The following is a 20,160-nucleotide window of genomic DNA, read 5'->3' on the forward strand; positions in this document are numbered from 1 at the left end:
CTCCAACTCCGTAGCACTTATGAGGGTGTCGCTGAGTCGGTGGCCTCTTATTAAGTAAGTGCTACATCAACATTTCCTTTCCCTATCCCAAGTTACGGTAAAGATGGGCGTGGCCGGGAATAGCGATATTCATGCTTTTAGTATTCTTGTTTATGATTTGAACAAGTTATACTCCCCTGCCTTGTTCTTGAAAGTAGTCAGGATGAGATTATTAAAAAGAAGCATGAATGTTGCTAGTATCCAATCTACGAAGTATACCGTAACTATGCTAACGCTAAATATAGCCTATTTTAACAAAAAATGTCAAATTTTGAATTTTTTTAACACATAGTAAACAATTATACAGTACTGACCCGATTTTGTCTGCACCCAATTTTGTTAGCCTGTTTTAAATTTATCAAAAAATTGTTTTCGCCATGTTTACCACATTTTCATTAAAATTGATGATGATGTTTAATGTCATGCACGCATGGGCGAAGCCAGAGGGGGCAATTGGAATGCCTCCTCCTGTTTGGACGATGCTAAATACAATATTACGGAAATTAATCATGTGTTTGTATTCTAAAAGATTGTCTCCAGCACTCATATTTATATAATTATTACATGATAATAGATTGGAAAACTTATGGAGTATATCAAACAATCAGCCTTTTGAAAAACTTCTTGCCATAAATTATTCGAAGGGTTTATCAAATCTGTTGGGAAACTCAAAAAGGTTCTACTAAGTTTATTGTCAGCAGAATATTATCATTAGAGTAATCGGATAAAACTCCTCGTATTTCCCACAGGAATTCCACTCGAGATATCATTCATAATCCTCCAGAAATTTCTCCAACGTGTTTCTCCAATTATTCCTGAAATTATTCTATAAATCGCTCCTGGCTGTACCTCGAATTTCTCCAGAGATTCCTCAACAAAATTTAAAGGTGTTTTCTGGAGGTGATTCTAAAAATTCTTCCATAAAAACTCAATTTAATATGCCAAATATTAAACGAGTTATGTACAGCGATCTCAAGTATCATAAAATTGTGTTTCGTTACTAAGCCACTTGGCAATTCGCTAATTAATTTATTCTTAAAATAAAAAAAAAACGAGATTCATACAGCCGAGTTTATGAAAAAAAAAACATATGTGTAGGTTCATTCGTGAATTCCTCCGAGAATTTCTCTCAATACTATTTCAAAATTTAATCTATGGATTCCTGTTGAAACTTTTTATTTCAAAAATTTCCAAGCAATAATTTCATAAATTGTTCCAGAAACATACTGGGTACACCGAAAGGGTTTTGCGTCTAAATTAAAATTTATTTTTGCTTGAACTAGAACTCGACCACAAACTTCACTCAAAATTATAATAGAATATTTTTATTTTTCAAGTAATTTCTTCCATAAATATCTTCTTTTAGTCCTTGTTGAATTCTTTCCATTTTTATCTTCGGTATGTCTCGAGATAAACTTCAAAATTTGCTCACGATATTCTCAGGAATTTCACCAAAATCATTTTGAAGCATTAAATCATCCCTTAGGTATAGGAATAATTTATGAGATTTATTCACAACTTCATGTTATGTAATTTATGAATACTTCTGCGCTAAAAACCCAGCAAAAAAAAATCCATGAAAACTAAAGAAAATTTCTTGGTTTTCATACAGTAAGAAATATTTTAACATACATTCCATTTCCAAACATTGAGTTTTAAAACAATGTTTAGGAAAAATTATGTGAAAACTCCGTATGAAAAATTCTTTGAACTATACTAAAATGAATTCCAAGATGAGCTTCGAGGCAATAATTTAAGCTTTTTCGAAGGAGTTTCTAAATCAAGAGGAATTTTAATATGAACCTCTTTAGGAATTTCTGTGTTCTGTGAGAAATTCTTAGATAATTCATCGATCATGTATAACTAGGAACTCAGGTTGATTCAATTTGTTTTACTGGACAAAGCAAAATTGCCGATCAAAGGGACCACAACGAATCGAATCTTTGGAATTTTTCCAATAGGTAAATCTGCAAGACTTTAAATAGACCCGTCACTCAACGCTGTAATAAGACGCGTTTAGGACTTTACTTAGCTTACTATGGAAAAATACGGTGGGTATCTTGTATAGTTTTATGTTTCATGCAAAAAGAGTGTAATGTATAATGATCGTTTTGTCGTGAAAAACATGAATGAAATGTTAAGAACCGATCTTCTCAACACCCCCCCCCCCCCTGATGAAAAAAACCTGGCTACGCCAATGGTCATCGACCCCTTAGGGACCGTTTAAATATTACGTAACGCAACAGGGAGGGGATCTTACATAGTGTTACGGTTCATACAAAAATTTAAAATTTTCTATACAAAAGTTGTTATGTGGAGGTGAAAGGGGGTCTAAAATAGACAAATTTTGTGAAACGTAATTTTTAAATGAACTCTTAAAAGTCCATGCAAGTACTTGACGCGGTTCACAAGCAATCATTAACACGTCGAAATTTGAAAAACAGGAACATAATAAATGATCCGATTTTATCAGGTTCCCCATTTTGTCAGCCCTAAATTCATCGAGGGGCTGACAAAATCGGGTCCTCACTGTATTATATTCCACAATGTTTTGAATTTTGTCTAAGTAAACAGGTTCGTAGAAAATGCCTTCTTCTTAATATTTGCTGAAGATACGAACATTCTAGGTGGTCAAGATCATGTGCTAGAGCCCGCGAAAATATAACCAAATCTACCTGCACATCTGAGAGAAAGGAGACAGATGGCTTAGATTACGAGCTCCCAAAAGACAAGGGAACCTGTCATAAACTGACACTGGAAAACCACACATTTGAAGAGCAAAGCGTAAAATATCGTCAAAATTTAAGTAAAGGTAATTAAACTTTCTAGGTGTTTTTCGATGACTGCACATTTTAAAAAGTTGAATACTTAAATATAGTCATGTGTTGGCAAACTGCTATTGATTTTTTTATTCATACCTTTTTCATAGTGAACAACAAGAATTGAATGATTTTGACCAAAATAAGATCATTAGACCGTTGTGCACAACCCAAAAACTAAAGAAAGAAGTCTAAGAAGGCAAGAAAACATGCCAACTGTCAGTGAGCTGTCTCCTCTTTCTGCTGTACACTAGCACCACATAGCGGCAAAATTGCTAACCAATCAGTGCTGCCTCACATTGCTTTTAAGCTTCTGAACAACTTAGCTGAAGACACGAACATTCCAAGTGGTCAGGTTCATGAGCTAGATCTCGCTAGAATATGATCAAATGACATGCACACTAGCGCCACGTAGCGGTAAAATTGCTAACCAATCAGTGCTGCCTCACATTGCTTTTAAGCTTCTGAACAACTTAGCTGAAGACACGAACATTCCAAGTGGTCAGGTTCATGTGCTAGATCTCGCTAGAATATGATCAAATGACATGCACACTAGCGCCACGTAGCGGTAAAATTGCTAACCAATCAGTGCTGCCTCAGATTTCTTTTAAGCTTCTGAACAACTTTGCTGAAGACACGAACATTCTAAGTAATCAGGTTCATCAGCTAGAGCCGTCTAAAATATGACCAAATTACATGCACACTAGCGCCACGTAGCGGCAAAATGGCGCATTAAAAATTTCAGCTGATGAACGCCGTAAGGCTTCTGAACAACTTTGCTGAAGACCGCAGCTTTCTAGAAAGTAAGGTTTCCAAGATATTGCGTTATTAGTGTTATAGTTTACGGGTGATGCTAAACTTTTCGGGGTGCTGCAATATTCAACTGGGGTGTTGCAATACTAAATTATGCGATTCCATACTTTTGGTGGGTAGTGTATATCGTTTGCAATACTTACGTGAGACATGAATCTTCGGTAGTGTCATACTTAACAATTAAAATCATCATTTCGAAAAGTTGACAAATTTACGAATAAGGTAAACGCAATTTTCGCAGAAATATTAGATTTTATTAGCTCATAAATATAAGAAAGAGAAACTCCAATCATGATTTGGAAATGTTTCATAAATAAATGATAATACAAACTTTTGATGACATGAGTCATTACGATCAATGTTACCCCGCTGATCAATGATACCCCGGATTACGGTACTAAAACTACCGAAAGCGATCTACTACTCTAAGTTCGCCGAAAAAGTACTGTGATGATTGTTGACCGGAACTATGGCCAGCCTACGACGACAGCCTTGGAGAATTTGTGCGATAACCATGGCGGACGAAGCGTGACATTCTTGCCACCGCAAGAATACCAAAGGAATGAGAGGTATGTACCGGTCTGTGAGATGATTGGTAACGGCGAAGCCTTCTGCTGATCAACGAGGGTATCAGTAGAAGCAAACCTCGTTTCCCTGGATAACAAGACGTGCGGTAAATACGGCATCTGCGTTCCGTGGTCAACAAGGTGACCATTCGAGAAAGTCCAACTAGTCAGTGAGCCAACTGACAGTGAGGAATCCCGGTCGATCTACGCCATGAACTACTACTCGCCAAGAGCTGTGACACCTCGCATGGATGAGATACAGAAACTTATCCATTTACGCGACCAGGTCACCCGCAAGGTTACGTACATCATCCGTAACCTGGAGGAGGCGAAGGAAGATATATCCAAGACAAGATCATCCCCGCTACGAGCGCACGAGAAGAAGCTGGATATGTACTATCAGAGTACACCAACATCCATCGGGAGATCCTGAAATGGGTTGCAATGACAAAGTTTGAAGAGCATGATGAGCAGCATCTAAGGTTCGACCAGCTTCACACCGAAGCGCTACTGAGGATCGAGCAGCTATCCGCGAGTTTGGCTGGTAAGTTGGTAATAGGTGAGAGTGACGCCTGGTTTTGGAAAGCTTCCAAAATAGGCAGCGGTCCAGCGTGAAAACGCCAAATCACGTTGCGACGACCAAAAATCAAATGGAGTCCAAGAACTCTCATCAATCCAGCAGGAAGCAACCGTACCGCACTGGAATTCCTAGCAAGCCACCAGCCGAATCGCGAGATAGACTGCTGTCAGAGTCCACTCAGGGAGAGGTTGCTGCGATCCTGTCGGAGTATAATCCACTAGCAACTCGTCAAGCCGTTCAGCACAGTGTTGTAAGCAATCACGGTAGTCGACACGTTTTCGCTGATATTCGGCAGCGCTTCCCTTTAACATGCCCATTAGACTGATGCAAATTTTGAAGTTTTTGCTCCCCTATGCTTAAACGATGTCAATTATGATGAAAATGATCCTCCCAAAATTTGAAGCGATTCGGAAGAAATTTGGTTGTGCACACGCTATTTGAAGTTTATATGGAAATTACTATGGGAAAGGCAAACCTTTTGAGTTCAGTCTTCTAACTGTTCGTCATAATAATCTCCACGGAGAAATATTTTTACCTAATTTTTGAGTTTACTTTACCCAAAATTAAGTATATCGATTATAGTTTAAATCTAAAATCTCTCGGTTTTCTCTTTCTCCCACACGAATTTTGTCAAAAATAGAGAAAGCTGCAACTAGCCAATGGGGGTACTTTGGCCCAATAAGCCAAATTTGGGTAAATGCAACTTTTCTTATGTTTGGGTCGAAAGAACTCAATTTTGCGTTAAATCAACCCAAAATTGAGTATATTTTTCTAATGGAATTAAAGCCAAACTACCTAGTGGGGACCTTGGAAATTTAGCCAAAATTGAGTTATTGGGCTCAACTACGGAATTGCGTTGAAACAACCCAAAATTGAGTTGAATTTCATCTCCGTGTATGGAAAAGTGAACACACTCATCTCATGTGAAAACTTCCCAGCTACAACTTTGCCGAAGACCACATTTCGATTAAACGTAAGGATAATTAGTTATTATTGATAACAAAGTCTAAATCATGCTGAGATGATCATTCAATTACATTCAGAGCAACACTGCTTTTTTGCGGTAGAACATAGTAGCCTGGATTACTTTGATCTATTCATCCCGCCAGGAGCACGGCATAAAAATTAACAAGGCAGGCTCTTCACTGATGTAAATATCAAGTTTGATTGTAAACATGTGACGTCACTCCTATCGTACCATATACCTTTCGGACCACTAGATTATTTTTTTCGCAAATTTGTTCGAGGTGGATAGGAATGACGTGGGACCCAGATATTAGCCGTAGCGGTAAACGCGCAGCTATTCAGCATGACCAAGCTGAGGGTCGTGGGTTCGAATCCCACCGGTCGAGGATCTTTTCGGGTTGGAAATTTTCTCGACTTCCCAGGGCATAGAGTATCTTCGTACCTGCCACACGATATACACATGCAAAAATGGTCATCGGCATAGTAAGCTCTCAGTGAATAACTGTGGAAGTGCTCATAAGAACACTAAGCTGAGAAGCAGGCTCTGTCCCAGTGGGGACGTAAACGCCAGAAAGAAGGAAGAAGGAAGAAGGAATGACGTCGTCAAGTAGCTGTCAAATTTCGGAATATATCACCTTCTTAATGTAGTACACCGTGGCCAGGAGTACCACTGTTGCCTGCTGAACAGTTGGTGAAGCATGCTACATGCAAACCAACTTTATGATGATGAATAACAATTTATCCTGACGTCCAATCAAAAACTGGTCTTCGGCAAACTTGTAGCTGGGAGGATTTCACATTAGAAGAATTTGTTCACTTTTCCATAAAATATTATGACGAAGAGATAGAGAGCCGAAAACAAAAGATTGGCGTTTTCCATAGTAATTTCCATATAAACTTCAAATGGCGTGTGCACAGTCAAATTTCTTCCGAATCACTTCAAACTTTGAGAGGATGCTATTTACCATAATTAAAATCGTTTAAGCATAGGGGAGCAAACATTTCAAAATTTGCATCACTCTAATGCCCATGCGCAACACGAGCGATCAAACGTATGTCAAAAAGAAAAATGCCAATTGAATGCCACTGACCACGATAGCATCGCTAGGAAACATCACGGTTTTATTTGTTTCTGTTATGCTTTCACTGTATGTATGTCACATTCGACATAACAGGCAAGATCAAACTATTCATGTTGTTTATGATCCGATGTCTCAATTCTATGCAAAACTTATGATTTATGCAAATGTCATCGTGTAAGACGACATTCAATTTATTCTTTTTTGTGTTTGTCGACTGACCATGGAAACGAACGTCGCGCAAAGTGTCGAATCTAAAACAAGCGAAGATCGATTTTCGGATAGGATCCGAAATTGTGACAAGGCGAACTCTGCTCGATAGTGCTCCAACACGTCTTGTGCAGATGTGCTGAGTGAAGCAGTGGCACCTGCTCGAGTAGTCAAGTCCCATCATCGTTCGCCAGTGCCCACCGAAGAAGAGGCCTCCGAGTCATGCAGGGCCGACTCACTCGAAAAAATCTCGACCGACATCTAACCGAAGAAAGCTCAAGAGGAGCAAGTATTCTCCGATTCACCCAGAGTAGAGTCACCGAAACGCACTGTGACGTCCAACATGCCAGCAATCAGGGTATATCAGAGAAGCGATCGCCTTGAACGCCATCCTGCAGGAGTCGACTCGAGAGGAGGCGTCCGAACAGCCAGATGTCGATTCATCGACCGGTGAAGTGACGTGCGGGAAAAAACGATCCACCAGACAGTTGCAGGTTCTACCGAACCACACTGGACGAAAGAATTGTAACAATTGAGTCCCTGAGGAAGGTCCCAAACGGACCGAAACGTTGGACAAAATAAAATAACAGTTTTTAATTTTGTCAAGACTGAAAAGCCAATATATCATCAACAAAGAACTACAGTCGAACTACCAACGGTAAAAAGCTTGCGCAAATTCTGACATAAACGACTGAAACGTAATGAAAGATGAATCCTACGAACTTTCAGCGATCCTTAGTACAGGTCGGACTCGATGACACAGCGTAACAAAAAATACATTTTTGCGTGTCTCAAGAATCAAATGATTTGTCTCTGGTAGATTTGGGTCTTCTGAATCTAATGACGTTCTCAGAAATGTTCCAGCACGTCACAATTTTTAGCTACAGGTCGCCAAAGTTGTATAAAACACTGGTTTCATTGATGTTTACATCAAATTTAAACAACGATTTATCAAAAAATATTATCATCCAATCTGCCAAATAGGACTTAAACTTTAATTTCAGATATAATTTGGTTGAAATTGCACGATTAAATTGAGGTTAAATAAATCGATTTTCTCAACATGCTTGCAGCTTCCATACGAAAATCTTCGTTTCTCTTATATGGCAAAAAACAATACATTTCTAAATCAACAAAAAATAAATTTTGAGCATCGGAATTATTAAAAACCTTGTTGATAAGTATTGTTATATACATAAAGTTTGAGTTCTGAAGCAAATTAAGCAAAGAAATTGCCATACAAGCTAGCAAACTTGCATGCAAGTTGGTTGGAATAGTCAAATTTAGCATTTTCAACAGCCAATACCTCAAAAACTAGACGTGCTATGATATTTCTGAAAATGGCAATGGATTCAGCAATCTTTAATTAAGTAAATAGGGGTATTTTGATGCTTGAGACAAAAACGTATTCCGCAGTGTTATCCGCAGACTCGATTATCCGGCGACTCGATTATCCGGGATTCGACTATCCGGAATTTTAGACTCGATAATCCGAAGTAAGTTTTTTGATATTCTTGTTTTTTAGTTTTTATGCATAAATTTGTGATAATTTAGTATTGCAAAATACAATACGAATGGTTTGGCAGTTTTGGGCATAGATAAGAAAAGGGGCTTCGAAAATGTTTTTTTTGTATGCTGATAATTGTTTTTTCATTTTCTCAAAGCCCCTAATGTTTCTAGGCATAATTTATGGCTACGCCACTGCATCATATGAAAATAAACAATGAAAAAAGAAAATATGTAGGGTCTTTTATTGCTGACTTCAATTTTTCTTTTAGTGATTCCATTATCTGGACGATTCGATTATCCGGAGTGAAAACAAAAATCGATACTCCGGATAATCGAGTCCGACCTGTATTCCTAAAATTCCATGGTTGAGGCCGTTAGAAAAATATTGAGCAATTAAGCAGCAGAAGAGGGATGGCTCTTTTTCAGTGGTAGTAAAAACAGGAATTTATCATAATTTGGTAATTAATGTACACTCAGTATTCCAATACAATTATATATTTTCCTCAATCTCTAAATTACTAGCCCAAGTGGCTTGATTTCCAAGGTAACTTTACTATAGTATTTACTAGATTTACGCACGTAGGCTCATCACAGAGACTATAGCATAATTTGCAAGTTATTTAAGCGTACATGGCTCTTCCAAACTGTCGTCAACATCTAAAAATTATAAAGCAAGGAACTTAGCCTTCCCAATTCATATAGCTAGTATTGGAAGTTGTCAGTTGACCGAAAATTAAGTTCATGTGCTTTTCTGAACACATTTGCTCCTTGTCCGCAAAGGCTAGTTCAATCTTATTGGGATAGGATTATTTTTTTCAAACAATATAGGGAGACAAAATTTACACGACAAAATTAACTAGTTAATCAATTCACTCATTACTTACATATCGGCTATCATTCAAGTTTAGAAATGGAAAAATTCTCAGCGAAATCATAAAAAAAAACATTGATAACATTGACTAAGAACGATTCCGTCAAAATTCAATCTCATAATTTATTTTGTGTCACTTTTTAAGTATTTTATACAGATGATTTATTTTTACACATCACTCACGAAGTAATGTGTTTTTAGTATATTTTCATAAGACTAAACTTCCCTATGCTTAGCGTTTCTGGCTTATTTTGTATCAGGGGCACCCGGTAAAAGATCTAAACCGAACCCCCCCGTAGTGCAAATCTGGCACTGCCTCTGCCCAACCGCAGCGTGCAATCCCCTATAGATCATGCTCACTTTGTGCTTTCAAAACAGTTGAACCGAGGGTTATTTTTAATAATCTGTTTATTTGTTGAAAATTCTTTCATTCTATTGGAATTGAATTAGATCCTTAAACATAAGGGTAAGGCTTATATTGATCGATTTTATTTTTATTGTGTAACATCTTTCATTGAAACAGTTTGTATCAGTGAATTGTGCTTCTCTCTTGACTTTGTTTGAAAGGTTTATAATTTCAAAGGGTGGTACAGTAAGGTCATCCAACGTCCCGCAAAAACGCTTCAAAAACCACGTCTAACGTGGTTATAATAACAACGTTAAAGCAATGCTTTATGTTTTTCATGACCGTACGAATTTTAATGTTCGAAATTTGTAATGTTTAATTTTCGAAATAACGCGTTTTTTATACGTGAAAAACTCGCAAAGCTAAATCACGTAAAAAAACTTCAGTGCATGAATGTATTATATTTTAAGATTAACCGATGAAATTCACCAATATGAAATATCCAATTGCAAAGTATATGTAATGTTTAGTTTTTCGGTAGTTGTCACAATTTTATGAGCTATCGCCAGATAGAATACTAATCACTTTTCTTATGTTCTCCAGCCTTTTGACAGCACTACTTCTCGCTGCTGCAGACGTCAGATTATCGAGTTTCATCTGCATAATGTCAGTTACACTACCTAGCTCTTTCACAAAGTTAAACTGAGAACAGACTTTTTTAATGTCGTTGCAACATGTTTTGATCTCTTCTTCTTTTGTGTTTAAAGCGTTATTAAGTAATGCGATGTCTTCATGCAGATCGCTGATTTTGCCTTCCACGTCGACATTTTGTTGCACATGGTGGTCATAAGCAGATTTTATCTCATCAAGGATTTTTTCAACAGTTTTCTTCTTTTTGATTGGCTTGATTGTATCGTCATTGCATGTCATAATGAATCGCGAACATTTACATTTGTCACATCTTTCTGCAGCAGCAAACCGCTGAAATGTGTATACAATAAGCTCAATAATTGAATTGAACGCTTTCCTATCTTCGTAGCAAACTTTTGAACAAGATGAGCAAATTGTGCTGTATAAATTAGATTTCACATATTCCGTATATTCAACTTCAACTGTTTGTTTATAATTGGAATATTTTTGAATGTCAGACGAAATGTTTTGTTGAGACAATTTTGCCTCTTCCAGTGCATTTTCAAACTTTTGAAGATTCTCTAGCTCTTGCAAAATTTTGTGGAGGTTTGACCTAATTTCATCCCGTTTCAGACGCATTTCTTTCAATACCGTTGTCGCCTTATGGCCAATATGTTTGATTCGATTGATCATTTGTGTGACAGTTTCCATTGATTCATTCCAATGGTCTTTAATATGCTTCTTAACTCTTTCGTCATTTTTCCATCATGTGTTTGGTTTACTAAAAGCAGAGTTATTCATATGAAACACGTTATCTTCGAGAACGTTCCATGGATTCAGTTGGGATAGATCGAAATTAGAAGTGCCCCGATTGCAGTTTGTGAGAACAACGACAATATTGTCCAGAAAGTGTGTTTCGTAGGGCCCAAGCAAGACGCTTTGTTTTCGGGACGCCGGGAGATTGTTTTTCGTTTCGCGAGTTTTGCTGGGCAGTGTTTCGGAGGGCCCAAGCAGGACGCTTTGTTTTCGGGACGCCGGGAGATTGTTTTTCGTTTCGCGAGTTTTGCTGGGCAGTGTTTCGTAGGGCCCAAGCAAGACGCTTTGTTTTCGGGACGCCGGGAGATTGTTTTTCGTTTCGCGAGTTTTGCTGGGCAGTGTTTCGGAGGGCCCAAGCAGGACGCTTTGTTTTCGGGACGCCGGGAGATTGTTTTTCGTTTCGCGAGTTTTGCTGGGCAGTGTTTCGGAGGGCCCAAGCAGGACGCTTTGTTTTCGGGACGCCGGGAGATTGTTTTTCGTTTCGCGAGTTTTGCTGGGCAGTGTTTCGTAGGGCCCAAGCAAGACGCTTTGTTTTCGGGACGCCGGGAGATTGTTTTTCGTTTCGCGAGTTTTGCTGGGCAGTGTTTCGTAGGGCCCAAGCAAGACGCTTTGTTTTCGGGACGCCGGGAGATTGTTTTTCGTTTCGCGAGTTTTGCTGGGCAGTGTTTCGGAGGGCCCAAGCAGGACGCTTTGTTTTCGGGACGCCGGGAGATTGTTTTTCGTTCCGCGAGTTTTGCTGGGCAGTGTTTCGGAGGGCCCAAGCAGGACGCTTTGTTTTCGGGACGCCGGGAGATTGTTTTTCGTTTCGCGAGTTTTGCTGGGCAGTGTTTCGTAGGGCCCAAGCAGGACGCTTTGTTTTCGGGACGCCGGGAGATTGTTTTTCGTTTCGCGAGTTTTGCTGGGCAGTGTTTCGTAGGGCCCAAGCAGAGTTCTGTTTGATCCTTCGACCTTGGGCAGTGCGTCAAGAAAGCCCGAACAGTTTTTTTTTTTTTTTATTCTTTTTGGGTCGCACGCTTATTTTTTTTTTCCTGAGTGCTTTTTTATAGCCGAGCAAACGAGTGAAGCCGAAAGTGGATTGTGGCTGCTCAGTCAAGGATAACGGATCAATTGGTGAGCTCGTTTCATGCTACTATTTCTAATCTATAAAATATGTATGACTGCACATTCAATCGTTACAATGGTGGGATGTAAATATGATTTTTCAACAAACTATGGATGGTTCGTCACTGTGAGTGTCGACACAAACTCTGATTCATGATTTATTTATGTTTAACATTTTTTTTCAGAACACCTCTTATATACCTTTATTTTTGTAATTAAAAAAAACTTTGAATGGTTCGACACTACAAGTGTAGACTTGCGAAAGGTTCACTTTATTCAACAACTTTGGATGGTTCGCCACTGTAAGTGTCGGCATAAGAATAAAAGTGTTCTATGATGTCCCAACCAATCGAGTTTTTTGTTTTTCTTTTCAAATGAGTAAAATATAATAACACATGCTTTCGTCCTGACAGCTGTAGGAATGTTACATTTAGGTATTTGTTCAACAAACTTTGAATGGTTCGTCACCTCAAGTGTCGGCATAATTTCCCTCTACATAGAAATTTTTCATATCAAATGAAAAGATTATATTTACGTATAAGCATGTATATATCTCACAAATCATTGTTTATCATGGTCTAATCACTTATCAAAGTGAATCCTATGACCCAACGATCCTCCCCATTAACAAACATCCCTCCCAGTAACCTTTGTGGAGATGCAGAGGCAAACACGGTCTCCAAAAAGCAAAGGTTACACACTAACATTCCTTCCCCCAATCCCACCTGACTGCAAGGACGTGGCCGGCGCCGTTATTGACCCTGTATAATTAGAGGCACTGAATTATGCACACTGAAGAAGATTATGGCCAATCCCAGCCGAACTTCTAGTTGATTCTTTGTGCATTTTCACTGACTTCGGTCAATCACGGAATAGCAACCATTGATATGTGTAGTCAGTCTAAGCTAAGAGAAGCTAAGACAACGACAATATTGTCCAGAAAACAATCTGGAACAAAATTCTTCATCTCAATCAATGTGTTACGCAGGTTTGATGTAGCTCTAGCTAGCGTTCCATTTATTACGATCAGTATTGCTGCCAAAGTTCCACTTTCTTCTGCTGCAGAAATAATTTTCAAGATGTTTTCTTCATCCTTGTGCGTGCCTTCAGTATCACTAAGTCCCGGGGTGTCAATGAAGCCAAACACAATTCCATCTTTGCTAAATTCGTATTCGTTGCATTTAGAGGTTTGGCTTTTTGATGAATCGGCTACATTTTTCTCAGAATGTTCAAAGCTCTCTGTCGCATTGTAGTGCTTCGAAGGAATAGCCAGTTTTGGGTGTTCCAGTTCGCCATAATGAAATCCATTCGTCAAATAATTAATTAACGTTGACTTTCCAGAACCTGTTTCTCCAATCATTAGAATATAATATTTGTTTCCATGAGTTTTTTCGTTTAAGCAGGACGCCGGCATGTTGGATAAGGAGGTTCCAATTTATCTGTAAATAAAAATAAGTCGCTAGAGTGATATTTCTTCTTCTTGGCATTAACGTCCTCACTGGGACATAACCTGCTTCTCGGCTAAATTTTCATTTGAGCACTATACTTGTGTTGACATTAAAAACGCCTTATTTGGCATCTTGTGCGATTCTGATTCTTGACGTACGAATATGTGATTTTGAATGCACATTCTGTTACGATACGTGGTTCACTGGGAAGTGACAAAAGAGTGATCAAAAAACAAACAAAAAAGTTGCGGTATCTATTGAAGCTATGGCTTAATCATACAATATATCATGATAACTCTATCATGAAAAATTCGGATATGGCCATCTGCAGTCCCATTGGTCATTCGCAGTTGTTTTATTACTATTATTGTTTAAATCATTGTTGAACATGCGCTTAGAGCTATAAATTTCATATGAGGCCGGGTCCATGTAATGAGTTAAATGTTTTTATATTCGGACTGAACACCCGACAATTCGGAAATCACTTGTGATATTTTAGCGATTTTCTCATTAGCATCATTTCGCGCTGGTATGGACCGGAGATTGTTGGCGTTTCTCTTCATAATTTCAATTATGCCGCCCAACTCTTTAACAAGATTAAACTGAGAGCAGACTTCTTTAAGTTCATTGCAACAGATTCCAACGGCAGCTTCTTTTTCGTGTAATTTATTTTTTATTGTTTCTATGTCGTCGCGAAATCCGCTTATTTTATTCTCCGCTTCAACTTTTCTCTGCATATGATGGTCGTGGGAGGCTTTTATCTCATCAACGATTTTTTCAATGGTTTTCATTTTTTTGACTGGTTTCATATTAGAATGATAATGCTCATGATCGGGACAATCACATTTGTGACAGTTGTTTTGTCCAAGTATTGAAAGATAACCTATTGCTATCCCTTTAACAAATATTAAGCAATCTTCCAATCTTTTAACTAATCTTCCACGCAGTGAAGATTGTGCTACCCAATCCTCGTAGCAAACTCGCGAGCATAATCTACAGATTTGGTTTAGAAATAGAGATTTCTCCACATCTGTGTATTCTACTTCATGCGATTGCTTGTAATTTGAATACTTTTTAATATCTTCCGAAATTTCCCGCTTATTAGATTCAGCATCACACAACACATTTTGTAATTTTTGAAGATTATCTAAATCACATAAGATTTGGCAAAGATTTGACCTGATTTGGTTCCTCTTATCGTGCAGTTTTTTGAACGCCGTTGTAGCTTGACAACCTAAATGTTTGAGCCTATAAATCATTTGTTGAATGGTTTTCATTGACTCATGCCAATCGTCTTCAATGTATTTTTTTAAACTTGAGTCATTTTTCCATGTTGCTTCTGGCTTGCTAAGAATAGAATTATTCATATGGAACAGGTTGTCTCCGAGTACTTTCCACGGTTTAAGCTGAGATACATCAAAATTTGCTGAAGCTCGATTGCAGTTTGTGAGAACAACAATGATGTTACCCAAACAACTATCTGGAATCATGTTCTTCATCTCATTTAACACATGACGTAGGATGGATGTTGCTCTCGATTGTGTTCCATTCATAACGATCACTATTGCCGCCAAAGTTCCGTGCTCTACTACAGCTTCCATTATTTTCAAAATGTTTTTCTCATCGTTAAGCGTCTCTTCAGTATCACAAAGTCCTGGGGTGTCAGTAAAGCCAAAATCAAATTCATCTTTGCGGAAAATGTATTGATTACATTGGCTAGTTTGGCTTTTTGAAGTATCTGCGACATTTTTTTCAGAATGATTCAAACCCTCCGTTGCTGGGTAATGCTTTGAAGGAATAGATAGTTTCAGTTGACCTGGGCTACCATCTTTGAAGAAGTTTGTCAAATAATTAATAAATGTTGACTTTCCAGCTCCTGTTTCACCAATTATTATAACATTGTACTCAGGTATATTCTTCGATGTTGAATCCATTTTGCATATAAAGTGGACTAGAATGGGATACAAACTGAAGAGATAAGAAAAAAAAAGTCATGTGGTCAATTTGAATTTTTCTTCATTACATCGAGCGAAAAGGCATAATGAACGTAATGTAACTTTTCAAAAAGATCTATCTAACATTGAGAGGCTGTCTTCGTCCACTTTCTCGTTAATCAATAACTGAGCCACTTAAACATCATATGTTGTGTCTAAATCTTTCGATCTACAGTGAAAACTTGCTCAAAACTTCACAATTCGAACGAAACGTGTAAATTTCTGATACACATGATGGACATAATTGGAGCAAGGAACATTATGGATATTTACATGATATGTCATATAAACTTCAATTATATGTCTTGTAATCCAGCGGGATCCAGTGTGATTACATGACATATAACACATTTTTACACAATTTCAGACTTAAATTTACATGATGTCATGTTTACATCGTATAAATGAAGTTCACATGACGTGTAATCATCATTATTTTTAACAGTGTTCAGTAATTGCACTTTTATAATCGAAAAAGCGCGTGAGAGGAAATAATCACTCATTGGTATGTAGGTCGTTTTTGAGTGGGGTGGGTGAGTGGGTTTCCGAATTCCGTGAAAATTTGCTATCTATTTTGTTCCTTATCCGAAATAAGGATACACATATTTTTGGATTTTTTGATTAGGGTGACCATTTCCGAAATAGAGTGACCAGAAAAATCGCTATTTTGCAAAATTTTTATTTTTGAAAAAATTATAACTTTTGAACCGTTCGACCGATTTTCAATCTTTTTGGACGAAATGAAGGATAAACATTTTGACTTTTCAGGAAAAATATAAAATTTTTTCTTGAAAATTCAGAAAATTTTACGTATACCGTCGTTGGGGGTGACAATGGGTCAAAAAAGGATATGTACGATATATTTATTAAATAACTATCGCAATTTAACTCCAATAAACTTCAAATTTGGTGTGTATGTATGTATTTGATGGTGCATTAACAACTGTTAAAAAAATTAAAGAAAAATATTTATTGACAGCGGCACCACGAGTGAATGAAAAATGACCCAATCTCACCCCATAGAGGGGGTGACATTGGGTCACTGTAATTAAAACAACTTGTTTTTGAGAGAATGATTGCAAAACCATTCACAGGTGAAAAATATTGATGAAATACGATGCAAACAAGACGGAAAGATATCTAAGATGATTCACAAGTATGATAAACCCACTTTAAAGAACGATTATACCGAAAAATTGAAGATCTATAAGGAAAAATATGTGAACCCAATACTTATCGTCAAGTTTACGTAAATTTTCTTGTGTTTTCCCTCAAACTATCCTCAAAGCCTCATCCCTATTGCCATAAAGCCTATTCAGTTTCCCCTACTGAAACAGTGATTATTTTGAACCTTCGCAAACAGTTAAATTTCGGTGCGACATTCCAAGATCAATACATTTCAGGCAGATGTTGACGTCATAATCTCGGCGATCCAACTCATTTGTACTTCCGTGAGATGTTTCTATAAAATGAAAACACTGATAAATAATTAAATTCAAAAAAAAAATCCATTCGATAAAATTTTACGATGTTGCTGCGCACAAAACGCAGTTGCTGGATTGAGAAGTTGTCAAAATACGTTGCATTGTTATTAATGTATGGAATACTCAAGTAGACTTGTTTGATATTTCAGAGATGCTGTATTTAGGAAGAATAAACACATCTTAATGCAAAAAGAGAACACCCGGCACCGTAAATCGTTAAAAAAGTGGACTTGCAATTTCATTTACTATCCTTCTTGCTTGACCCAATCTCACCCCCATTTTTGATGTTTTAGACACCGTGCAGAAAAAAATAAATTTTTTGGGGAAAAATTAAATAGATTCCAGAAAATACGTATGAAGTGTAATGGGAAGACTTTCAACCTTCTACTAATATAACGATAGAGGTTGAAGTACATGCGTGATACTTTGCATAGGAGAAATTTAATGTTGTTAATTTTATCTAGTTTCAACATACAAGTTTATCAATATAGTAAACAAAAACTACTATTTCTAAAAATGTATATTGTGATGAATTACGTGTAATTATATGTTCCATAGCATATGAATTATTAATTTTAGTAATATCAGCGTTATTGGCTGAAATATTTCATAAATCATATTTTTCCGTTTCCCCCCCTAGACCCATTGTCACCCCCATCGACGGTACTGTCAAATTTTCAGCGATGTATGTTTTTTAGTTTTTGAGATATATTTTTTTGAAAATAAAAAATCAGTCATTTTTTATCGGCACACACTGTAGGTCTCAGCGCATTAGATTTGTAATGTTTAAAAAAAATTATAACTTTTGAACAGCTTAACCGATTTCCAATTTTTTTGTATGGAATGAAAGCTGAAAGTTTCAACTATTCAGACAAAATTGAAAAATCTGATAAAAATATGTTTAAACGTGAAAAAATATAAAAATTTCTTTTATTTTTTTTTCATTTTTTCTGAAAAGTTGAGACCTCCTAAGAGGTTTTTTTTTCCCAAGACGGTGTCCAAGAAGGACTACCACCGCTAGCTTTCACTAACGGGTCCAACGAAAAGTCGAAGGCACGGGTCCAAACAAGGTTCGTAAAGGGATAATTAGTAGAAAAAATAGCACTGAAAAGTACCGTTTTTTATTTTAGCCCTGAAATAAAAGTTTAAGCAACAGGTTGCAGAATGACGATTTTTACAGCACGAGCCGTATATTTATGGATACGGATAATTACGATAAGTGCTGTAAAAATCGAGTTCTGCATCGAGTTGCGCACAACATGTTTTGCAATTTCGTAGAAGACCACTTGAGTGTATCAGAAGTCATATCGGAAAGCATTCACCATTCCATACAAATGGCAACACTGTTTTAGCATAACACGCAAGGGAGGAAAATGTACGGTTGGGCTAATGGATGAAAAGAAGAACAACTAAAAGAAGCCAGTTGTCCGATCTTATCTTAGGTGTAACGATTCATGACGCAACTCAAAACAGTTGCGTCATGGAAGAGCGTTTCGTAATGGATCATTACAGCGCTGGTTTCAGTTGCGTAATGACTATTACCGTACTGTATAATTCAGTGCAGGAAAGTAGGCCGTTTCGTGACAGATTGGTGGGATTAAAAACAGCCTATTACGATGAGAAATTGCAAAAAGTACTGTTTTTGTAGCACTGAGAAGTACTGTTTAATTGCTTTAGGTAGTTTAAAAAAAAACTTCCAAGAGCAAATAAAATTTGTGTACGAACAGCACGGAGATATGATGCGCAGTGAAATTTAATCGTTAATTCGAACCAAGCTATACCCTACATAAAAGGTGAAGTCCTTTTCTGCATGCTAGATAGATCAGATCAATATGAGTTTGTTTATTATATTAGTGCACTAAGCGTTCTTTTACTGATACTGAATGCATTGAACATGATGCAATAGTTCGATGAGAAAATGCAAGCTACTGAAATTGTACATACCTTGAGGTGAATCTTCTTGAAATATATATTGTATTTTAGAACTTTTTGTTACAATGGCCAAAATAAGACTGAAACATAAATGAGCAGCGATGTTTCAAATACGCGATTCGCTGTAACTTATCAACTCATTACTATCTGGCGGTTTCATAAAAATTTCACTTGGTCTAAGAGAAGAATTTTGCTATCTTAATTCATTGATAAGGATATATGATAAGGAGATCCCCCAGTACCGGACAGTACCAAATTTCGGATATCTATTAAAAATAAGAAATCATGGTCCAATCAAAAAGATTTATTGAAATAGAGAAAAGCTATCTCAGACAACATTTTAGTTGGTATAACTTTTGTAATACATCATTCTTTATGAGTCATTTCGTGCATTCTATACAAGTGAACTTAGAGAATGCACGAAATGGCTATATATGCGTACGTCAAAAATCAGAATCGCATAATATGCCAAATTAATTGTTATGATTGTCAACATAAGTTGTTAATTCATTAACGACAATCTGTCATGACAACAAAACTTGTCATAAATAGTGCAACATTGAATCGCGTCAAGTTGTATAAACCAGCATATCATAAACTTATCAAAACTTGCCACTTAAGCTCTGCTGTCCAAAAAAATAACAAAGCAAGTGTCGGATATTAGCAAATAATCACAACTGTGCCATGTAAATAGCTCATTTGTGGTAGGATTTTCAAAGGGGGTATTCCTCTTGAAAGTTGGAACCATAATAACAAGGAATGCATTACCCACAAAAATGCAGTTGTTTTTACTACCATGTTTACTGTGTATGAGTTGTACTTTCAGCGCCATTTTCAACTTGCATGGAAAATTGCGGTAGGTTTCATCTCTTGTGTTGTCTCGAAAAGCAATTATTGTGATAAATACCTAACAAAATTTCCCTAGGAAGCACAATTTTTTTAATATCAATGCAATAG

The 20,160-nt window shown here is 37.2% G+C and overlaps 1 protein-coding gene across 2 annotated transcripts; it reads right to left on the bottom strand.

The window, feature by feature from the left end:
* Positions 1-13,334: 13,334 nt before the first annotated feature.
* LOC110677110 lies at positions 13,335-19,351 on the bottom strand. 2 transcript variants are annotated; one of them, XM_021847798.1, is made up of 3 exons: positions 19,216-19,351; positions 13,856-15,761; positions 13,335-13,784 (listed from the first exon to the last, which is right to left on the bottom strand). In XM_021847798.1, exon 2 carries the CDS (start codon positions 15,725-15,727, stop codon positions 14,231-14,233), a length of 1,497 nt encoding a protein of 498 aa, XP_021703490.1. In that variant the 5' UTR covers positions 15,728-15,761; positions 19,216-19,351; the 3' UTR covers positions 13,335-13,784; positions 13,856-14,230. The 2 variants fall into 2 exon arrangements, with proteins under 2 accessions (XP_021703490.1, XP_021703489.1); XM_021847797.1 differs by having other exon boundaries at positions 13,845-15,761.
* Positions 19,352-20,160: the final 809 nt, after the last annotated feature.

This window comes from Aedes aegypti, chromosome 2 (assembly GCF_002204515.2).
Source record: "Aedes aegypti strain LVP_AGWG chromosome 2, AaegL5.0 Primary Assembly, whole genome shotgun sequence".
NCBI classification, from domain to species: Eukaryota; Metazoa; Arthropoda; class Insecta; order Diptera; family Culicidae; genus Aedes; species Aedes aegypti.